At 57.1% G+C, this 8998-nt stretch overlaps 2 protein-coding genes across 3 annotated transcripts in view; one reads left to right on the top strand and one right to left on the bottom strand.

Annotated features, from left to right (window-relative positions):
• Positions 1-818, top strand: part of EXTL1 (exostosin like glycosyltransferase 1) — a 15310-nt gene extending 14492 nt beyond the window's left edge. Inside the window, exon 13 of the transcript XR_006888655.1 lies at positions 692-818. The gene's annotated coding sequence lies outside the window, so the exon portion shown is untranslated. The remainder of the gene's footprint in view (positions 1-691) is intronic.
• A 1295-nt stretch (positions 819-2113) lies between these two features.
• SLC30A2 (solute carrier family 30 member 2) lies at positions 2114-8398 on the bottom strand. Of its 2 annotated transcripts, none has more exons than XM_046661671.1 (8): positions 8201-8398; positions 7316-7536; positions 6577-6723; positions 5702-5855; positions 4796-4952; positions 3931-4036; positions 2767-2901; positions 2114-2279 (listed from the first exon to the last, which is right to left on the bottom strand). In XM_046661671.1, the coding sequence occupies exons 1-8, from the start codon at positions 8248-8250 to the stop codon at positions 2134-2136; spliced, it is 1116 nt and encodes a 371-aa protein (XP_046517627.1). In that variant the 5' UTR covers positions 8251-8398; the 3' UTR covers positions 2114-2133. The 2 variants fall into 2 exon arrangements, with proteins under 2 accessions (XP_046517627.1, XP_046517628.1); XM_046661672.1 differs by having other exon boundaries at positions 2114-2274.
• Positions 8399-8998: the final 600 nt, after the last annotated feature.

The following is an 8998-nucleotide window of genomic DNA, read 5'->3' as shown; positions in this document are numbered from 1 at the left end:
AGGTCCTCCCTGGAGCCAATCACAGCTGGGGATGCAGAGGGCTCTCCTTTGGGAGGCATGGGGCTGCTAGATTCTTGAGGTGGAGTGGGGACAGGGAGTTACAGGGGAGGGGAGGCAGCCTGGCCCAGAGTCAAGAACAGCTGAGGGTGGGTGAGGAAGCACACAGCTGCAGCCCAGGCAGCCTTCCCAGGGTGGGGAGGACACGAGGGTCAGCCCCAGCCACAGAAAAGAGGCACCTTTCCCCTCCCCATTCACAGCTGCAGCACCCAGAACACTGAACTGCCTTGGCATGGCCTTGCCCATGGGGAAGGCACTGCCAGCCCCAAGGGCTCACACTGTGCCAACACACACCCCAGAGTAGGTCCCCAGCCCCTGCTGTAAAGGCAAACCTAGGGGAATGAGGCAGAAATCCCAGATGCCTCACACTGGCTGTGTGACTTCAGGGAAGTGACTCAACCTCTCTGAGCCTCAGTTTTCTCATCTGTAAAAATGGAGGACAGCAATGACTGTTTCTTGACAGGAGTGTAGGGACTTAGCATACAGCAAAGCCCAGGAGTCAGGTTCCTGGGGTCTACTATGGCTAGGGGGAGGGGGATTTGATTCCCCTGAGATTGGGGTGGTGTGGAGCTCGGCCACCAGCAGTCTCCCTACACACACACTTCCAAGCCAACACAAATGACTTCTCTCACAGATTTTAAAGGGCTGAAGAACCTGCTGATCTAGATCACAGGCAGCCCCAGATGACAGCGCTGGAAAGGCACAAAGAGGTCATTTCACAGATGGGAAGAGAGAGGCTCAGAGGGGAATGCAAGTGAACAACCCCTCTTCCTCCCAACATGGGTCAGGAGAGAGTCAACACAGACTCGGTGCTGCCGCTGGGGAGGCTGGGAGCCCACCAGCTCTTTGGCAAGGCAGCCTCGAGCCTCATCTCTCCAGAGTGAAGATAAAAGTAACCACTCTTCAACAGCCACCAGGTGCTTGGCCGGCTTTGGCTCCAGTCCTCACAGCAACCTGGCGAGGTGGGTGTTAGCATTCTCAGCGGGCAGACAGACGAGAGGCACCAACTCGCCTAAGGGCACTTGCTTGCAATGGCAGACAGACCACTAGATGAGGGCTGCCTGATTGCCTGGCATGCTGCCTCCTCTGTGACATGGGGACAGGTCTCCCCCTTGTGTAAACACAAGCCACCCCCCAGTTCAGGAACCTTCACACACACCCCAGGAAGCCAGTGTCTCCTGTTCCAGTGCACAGGCCCTCTGTCCTCCAGTGCCGAGTTCTGTGCCGGTCAGGCCATACCGGCAACAGAGCTGGCCCAATCATATCTGATTTCATGTTCTGCGACCCCTGCCATACCATCAGGGCAAGAGGAGTGAGATAGGGACTGTGAGGCTCTTAGGGCAGGACCCGAGCTGAAGTCTCTGCCTCCCGGGCTGGGGAATAAAGAAGGAGGAAACCAGCTGGGTCGTTCCCTACTCAGAAGCTTCCTCCCTCCAGGAAAGGGGAACACTTGGCTCACAGCTGAAGTGATGAAGGCACAGATAGGCCTCATCGCCCCCCAGCTCCCCATCTCAGGGGGACATGTACGAGAGTGCAGCGTCCTCACAACTCCCCAACCCCCATGGCCCCTTAAACCATGTTGTTAGAGGCTGAGGGAGGGCTCTGTTCCAGAGCTTCTTTACAGATTCATAAGGCAAAGGGCAGACAGACTGCAAAAGGGAAGTGAGGCAGGTAGGTGAGGGGACGTTGAGGCCAGTCTCCCCTCTATCACCCCTCATGTGCCCCCCCTGCCTTTCCCGAGGCTGTGGTAGGACGGTATTAACTGAGGATTAGGCGCACATTCAGCTCCGCCAGGAGCCCACCCAGGAGCTGGAGGAGCAGGGTCAACTAGCTGTGCGCCTGCCAAGTCCCCCTGCCAAGTCCCCCGCCAGGGCTGGCTGTGGTCAGGGGGGAGGCAGGGGAAGAGCCCCAATCTTGGAGTGGGGCAAGGCTCCTCCACAGTGAGCATGGAGCGGAGGTCAGGAGAGGGACCCTGGTTTACAGCTGGGCTAGGCAGAGTCTTGCTGGGCCTGAGGGACACTCAGCCCTGCCATCTGCAGGTCCTGGCCACTCCCCAGTTGGCACCTGGCCAGGCAGTCAGTCTGACGGGCCTTGGCATGCCTGACAGTCCTTCATGTCCTCAGAGTAGTTCTCGATCTGGATGGTCATGGTGTGGAAGTGGAACTTCCCCTGCAGGCAGGCGATGGCCGCCATCAGCACAGCCTGGGCATCTGCATTCTGCGCTGGGGGCCAAGAGGACAGACCAGGGGAGGCACCAGAGAACCGTTTACTCACTCTTGGGCCCTTAGGAGCAATCAGGAGCCCATCTCATACCCTACCCCCAGCAGAACAGGATAGGGGACCATGAGCCATCAAGGAACCCCCAGATTCCACGCCTGCACCAGGCAACCCTCTGGGTCCCATGCCTGGCACAATCCTGAAGAGCAGGAAAAGCACTGGCTTTAAGGCTCAGAATCTTTCCTCACCACTCATTAGCTGTACAAGCCTGGGCAAATGACTCTACCATCCCACCCCACCCCCAGCTTCAGTTTCTTCATCTATAAACAGGATTGTGGTGATCAAATGAAATACTGTGTATAAAGTGCTCGGCGTGGGGCCAGGTTCAATGCATGGGCTCTGCAAGCATCTGAGGTCGCTGGACCCATCTGGGGTGGCCCCAGGCCTCTGGCTGCTTCTCCCTCACCCGGCCCTGAGTACCCTGCCACTCACCGATGGCGATGTGGACAGACAGCACAGGCTGGGCCATGGTCAGCGCCCAGATATGCAGGCTGTGCAAGGCTTCCACCCCCTCCACCGACAGCAGCAGATCCCGCACAGCCGTGAAGTCCATGCCCTTGGGGGTCCCTGAGGACGGCAGGGACAGGGGCTGAAGGAAATTGCTCCCTCCCACCCAGGCTTGTTCCTGCTCTTCAAATGTCATCTCAGAGAAGACCTCCTTGGCACGCAGATCTGATGTCGCCCCACCCCCCAAATGATCCCCATCATGTCACTCTGTTGTATTTTCCTCTTCACACTTAACACCGTCAGAAATTATCTTATTTGTTAGCTTCTTGTCTGTCTCCCTCTCTAAAATGGAAACTCCCTGAGAGCAGGACTGTCTTGTTTACTGCCATATCCTTGGTGCCTAGAACAGTGCCTGGCCCTTAGTAGCTGCTCGATAAATGTTTTTTTGAATGGAAGGAAGAAGGAAGAAGGGAACGTGGGGATCTCCACCCCCACGTGGAGCAGCATCATTGTCTCTTTTACCTGCATCAGTCACCTTCTTGTAGAAAAAGCTCTGACGTGCAGCCCAACACTCCTGCTGACCCCAGACTGGCACCCAACTTCAGACTAACCCTGACCACACAGAGGCCCGAGACACAAGCTGCTGGGGCACCGTGAAAGCCGGTGAATGAGTGTGGTAACTCAGGGCAGACCATCTGCCACACCTCGAAGCCCAGCCATGTCCAACACTGACTGTTTTTCTGAGCCTCGGTCTGCCCCCTGTGCAATGGGAAGCATAATCCTCACCCATCTCTGCCTGAGGGAAGGCTGCTGGAGACTGAGGAAGTGTATGAGGAAGAGCTGGAGTGCCAGGTGCTACAGACACCACCCAGAAGCCACCCGGCTAGGCAGGGAGGACACATCTCAGCAGGGAGGAGGCACTCTTGGGGCCAGGAGGAAGGGAAGGTACAGTCCAGGGGACATTTCCAGGAACAGCCACACCTGAGGGCCCAGTTTGATGCCAAGGTTGGCCCGGGGCCCCAGGATGTTTTCAGCCCATGCCAGGCTCCAGATCATGGCTCCCCGCCAATTTGCTGGGATTCCCCTGCCCTGAATTTCAATTAGAGCTGGAGAGCCAAGAGCAAAAAGGGAGCCCCAAGCCCGGGTTACCTTCCATCAGCACCAGGATCACATCCCTCAGGACGGTCAAGGTTGTCCCCAGGACCAGGATGGAGAAGAGGAAGGTGCAGATGGGGTCTACACACTTGTACTCTGGCTACAAGAAAAGGGGAAGGCAGAGCTGGGGTTCACCACCACCACCTCAGCTTCCCTTCTCCCTTCCCACCCAGCACTGAGTTGGGGAGAGGGTCTCTCTGCAGGGTGGGCACGAGCCTCATCCTGGCCCTGCCTCCCAGTTCTCTACTTTTCATTCTGTGTCCAGAAGAACAGGCAGGACAGACCACAGTTCAGGATAAGACACAGTCCCTTCCCACACATCCTTGCCTAAGGGACTGAGACATGGACAGAACTAAAAGGAATCTTAGACATCATCTGGTCCAACATCCCCATTTTATAGATGGAGAAATTGAGGATCAATTAGAACAAGAGACTCACTCTACAGCACACGGGTAGTGAGGGGTGGAGCCAGGCTCCAAACCCAACATGTGGCTCTTTTTACTACACCACACTGTGCTATGCAGTGGGCAACGTCCAGGCTTTGGCAGCACACAGTCCTGGGTTTGAATCTGGCTCCACAATTTATCAGCTGCGTGATACTGTGCAAGTCACTGAACCTTTCTTAGCTGCAGAAAACACTACCACCTACCCGTCAGGGTTGTTATGAAGATCAGAAGTACTGACGCGTGGTAGGTGTTGGATAAATGTTCCTTCCCTCTCCCCAACCTTTTGCCCAGAGCTGGAATGGAGCTAGAATCTGGAAAGGGTCCTGTGCAGACAGGAGCCCCCAGATGATCTACACTCCCCTGCTCCTCCCCACCCCTGCCCCGACCTATTTCCCTCTGTCCCCAGCTCTGACCTTGAAGTATACAACATAGGCTGCCACCAAGATGCCCAAGCTCTGCAGAAAATCTCCAATCACATGGATAAAGGCAGCTCGGACACTGAGGTTCTCCTGCTGCTGGCTGGTGTCGTGGCTGTGCCCGTGGCCAGACTGGTGAAGAGTCAACCCCATTCTACAGAAGTGGAGACAAGCCAAGGGGCTCTCTGAGGTAACAGGAAGAGGCCAACCATTAGGGCTGGCCTCCCTCTGGGGCAAAAATCTCAACCCCCAAGACTGCATGATCCCTTTGGCCATGTGAGGAGCCCAATCCACACGGCCTTGGTTCAGAGGTCCACAGGAGAAAGGGCTCAGCTCTTTCAGATGGCAGGCTGAATCTGAGCACAAAGATGCGCCAGTGTCAAATCTCAGAGCAGGAGGGCACCATGGAGGTCATCGAGGCCCCCCCCCCCCCCCATCACAGATTGGGAAGCTGAGGCCTAGAGAGGGAAGTGGCTTGCCCAAAGCCACCAAACAAGGGAGAGAGCCCAAATGAGACACTCAGGCTCTAAACACCCTGCCTCTCACTGAGACCAATTTCAGGCACATCAGCTTGAGAAAGGACTTCTGCTGTGAGGGACATCTGCTCTTGCGAGACTAGACTCACCCCTCCCCACTTCAGGTATGAAGACTCCCAGGGTATTCACTGACATGTATGGAGGGGTGTGGAGTTAGTGCTGCCCTGGATTTATAACTCCTGATGGCCATGGCCTAGGCCTGAGGCAGGACCCAGGTGTTTCAGGGGCCAGAGCTTAGACCATTAGGGAAATCCTGTTCCTGTGGCCTGGAGTGCGGCATGGCCTCCTTCCACCGGGAGCAGGCATGTAGGTATGCATGTGAGAAGTGGGAGGAGGGAGGACTCACAGGGAACCAAGGCACACTCACATGATGTTCACGGCCACAGCACAGCCTGACGTGATCAGCATGGTCCCCCCCTCAATCTCATAGTCCCCAGAGATCAGCCGCTCCACCGCCAGGTACACCAGTATCCCAGTCACGACCCAGATGGACAGCACAGACAGCAGGGCTCCCAGGATCTCTGAGGAAGAACCCAACCCCCCACACCAATCTGAGCATGGGGCTCTAAGGCTAAGGAGGCCTCCCCCTCCCTCTGTGATCTCCTCTCCATCTCCCAGGAAAGTCAGAGCCTGGGTCTGGTAAAGACGGCTGGCATGGTGGCACCCTACTCCACCACTCACCCATCTGAGAATGTCAGAGCCACAAGGAACATAACAAGTCATCTGGGTCAACACTTTTGGTTTTACATGTAAAGAAACTTACTTATTAAAATTTATACCTCTTGCTCAACTGGCAAACTGAGACTTCTGAGGAGGATGGGCTGGGCCATCATCTCCCACCAAGAGGAAAATGACAATGCAGCCCAGAAATGAACTAAAAGTGTGTAAAGCCTGAATCTTCCAGAAGACTTTGCTGACCTTTCCCACCCCCCAGAGCTGATCCATGGAGTTATGTGCAGAGTTAATGCCACAGTCATTTGTTCTGGAAGTTTGGCCATTTCATTTCTTAGGAAGGCGAACTCTTTCCCTGCAGGCTGGGCGTTCCCAGAGGACAGAGGATCAGAGCTCCCCCATCAGACAGGGAACTCCCAAAGGACAGAAGCCAAGGCTGACATCCTCTTCCCCCATCCAAGTCAGCCTCCTGGCCTCACTCAGGGTTCCACCCACTGCAGCCACCTAAGAACCCATGTCTTGACCAGCGTCCTCTCCCATCTCCATCCCCATCCCAATCTGGTCCCTCACCAGCTCGCTGCCAGCCGAAGTTCATGGTCTTGGTGGCTGCCCGGGAGGACATCCAGAGGGAGAAGAGGCTGATGAGCATGCTGGCAAAGTCAGTGAGCAGGTGGGCTGCGTCTGTCATGATCGCCAAGCTATGTGCTAGGTACCCACCTGCAGGGGCAGGACCAGGAGGATGGAGGATCCTTACCAGCTTCCCAAGGAGCCAACTTCCCCGACTGTGTGTGCAGCAGGGAAACCATGGGCTCTGGAGAAAGACACTGGATTTGGGGCCTCTCTACCCACTAGCTTGTGTAACCACGGGCAAGTGACTTACTTTCTCTGAGCCTCGACTTCTACTATTTGTGAAATGGGACTTCCAACATCTACTTAGAGGGTGAACATGAAAATCAAGTTCAAATAGGGCCTGGAAAGCATAGTAGGTACTCAGTAAACACTCTTTCCTTCTAGGCATTCAGCCCTTCCCTTACCTACTAGTTGTGTGTGATCTTAGACAAGTTACTTAACTTTAACGTTCCTCAGTTTCATCATCTGTAAAATCAGGCGAATAACAGCACCCATACAACAGGCAAAATTGTTATGAGGATTGCTTGAGACAGTGTGTATATAAAGGACTTATCATGGTGAGTGTTCAATAATTAGGGTTATTAGTATTAACATTACTGGGAACATCCAGGAGAAAAGCCTTTGGCTCATCCAGACTATCAATGCGTCAGTTTAATTTAATTAGCACAAAAGTCCTTACCAATGACTTCCCCAATCATGAACACCAGGCAGATGGCAGAAGCCACATAGAGCTGGCGCCGGGCTCGCTCCTTCTTGGGGTCCCAGTGACTGTCAAGATCTTTCTGGGCGTGGCAGTAATGGTTGTTCTCAGTGGCCAGCTCAATGGCCTGCAAGTCCAGGCCAGGTGGAGGCAGAGGGATCCAGCCAGCCCCATCCTGCCTCAGAGACCCCTTGTAAGACCTGACCAGAGAGGAAGGGAGAGGGGAGCTGAGGGGGCAAGGAGGGCAGACTCTAGTCCTATCTCTCTGAGGGGGCTTAGCATTCCCATGTGTCCAACTGGAAGAATAGCTGAGGACACTCCAAACTCGACAGTCCCTGAAGAGGGACCAGAAGCCCGTGTTCGGAGGTGGGTGCTGGGGAAATGACCAGTCCAGGAGTCTTGGGGCCTTGGCCCGTGATGTTCCCTCCTCCCGCATCCCTCCCAGGGCCCTGAGGAGGCAAAGCAAAGACCTTGGGAAACGGCCAAGGGGCGGGGCTGGTCCAGCCGAGCGCGGAGAAGGAAAAACGCTCAGGCTCAGGGAGAAGGGCAGATCCCCCGTCTTGTGCACTTGGGGACACAGGGCCTCCCAGGACAGGGCTGCCCGGGGTCAAAGTGCTGGGCCGGGGGCGGGGCTCCAGGTATCAGACTCCCCACTAGCGGGCAGGGGTCAGGATCTGTGTTCGGCCGCAAGAGAAGGATGATCCTCGTGCCCACGCTCGATTTCCCCTTTTCCTTACCTCTCCCCAGCCCTCTTGTGCGGTCCCAATTCAAGTCGCCGCCAAAACCATCCACTGCCAGATGGCAAGCGGGGAGGTGCGTCTGATGCCGCTCCAATTCCCGCTCCTCCCCAGGCTCTCGCCTTACCCGGCTCGGGACCTGGCGTCCAACAGATGCTGCTTCTCCGTGGCCTCCATGCGCGCCGGGCGCCGGGTCCCGGAAGCCGCGTGCTATCGCCCGGCCGAGGGCGCTCTTGAAGTTGCGCGCGGACGCTCGGCGGCGTGCACTCACCTGCCGGGAGGACCCCGCGCGCCGCTCCCGCCGCCCCGGCGCGTGCGCCCCCCGCCCGCCCGCTCCGCTGCGCGCCTGCTCCGCCCCGGGCCCGCCGCGGCCGTCCCGCTGTCGCTCCTGCACCCGCTCCGCGCGCCGAGCGCTCCCGCCTCTCGACCCCGCCGCTGCGCCCCGCGGCCGCCTGCCTTATCCGGCCTCCGCCACCCCGTGTGAAGCGGCCCGCGGCGCGTCGTGTGCAAAAGCTGGCGGGGAAGGGGGAGGAGGTGGCCGGCTGCAAAGGGCGCCCCGTCGCTGCACCCGAGCACCGGGCCCCAGCGCCCCCCGAGGAACGATCTGGCCTGCGACGAAAAGCCTAACCGCCTCCGCCCCGCGCTGCCGCCTGGAGTTACTGAATTAGGACTGGGCGAGGGCTGCGCGCACTCTCCCGGGCCGGGGCCGGCCGCGTCCTACCGAGAAGTTTTTGGACCTTGGTTTGTAGAAATCCACTTCGGGTGCCCTGAGAGCAGAAAAGTGGCTCTTAGAAGAAGGGCTCCTGACGCTAGGCTTGTGTCTTCCCCTCGGGCTGGAGACTCCTGAGGGCTTGATCGGTTTTCTTCCTCAGCCTGCAGATCCTTGAGATCGGCCGTGTTCTTCCGCTCCGGCTGCGAGGCTCCT

The sequence above is a fragment of the Equus quagga genome, chromosome 5 (genome assembly GCF_021613505.1).
Source record: "Equus quagga isolate Etosha38 chromosome 5, UCLA_HA_Equagga_1.0, whole genome shotgun sequence".
Lineage (NCBI taxonomy): Eukaryota > Metazoa > Chordata > Mammalia > Perissodactyla > Equidae > Equus > Equus quagga.
Note: the sequence above shows the minus strand (reverse complement) of the source record. Positions and strands in the feature narration are given on the sequence as shown.

What these genes read in the sequence shown, in the direction of transcription:
- SLC30A2 (XM_046661671.1), bottom strand. Translation starts at nt 8,250, where the DNA reads ATGGAGGCCACGGAGAAGCAGCATCTGTTGGACGCCAGGTCCCGAGCC. An exon ending in GATCCTGGTGCTGATGGAAG is followed by an intron (nt 2,902 to 3,930) that starts GTAACCCGGGCT and finishes TGCCGTCCTCAG; the next exon opens with GGACCCCCAAGGGCATGGAC. An exon ending in GTCTGTCCACATCGCCATCG is followed by an intron (nt 2,280 to 2,766) that starts GTGAGTGGCAGG and finishes CTTGGCCCCCAG; the next exon opens with CGCAGAATGCAGATGCCCAG.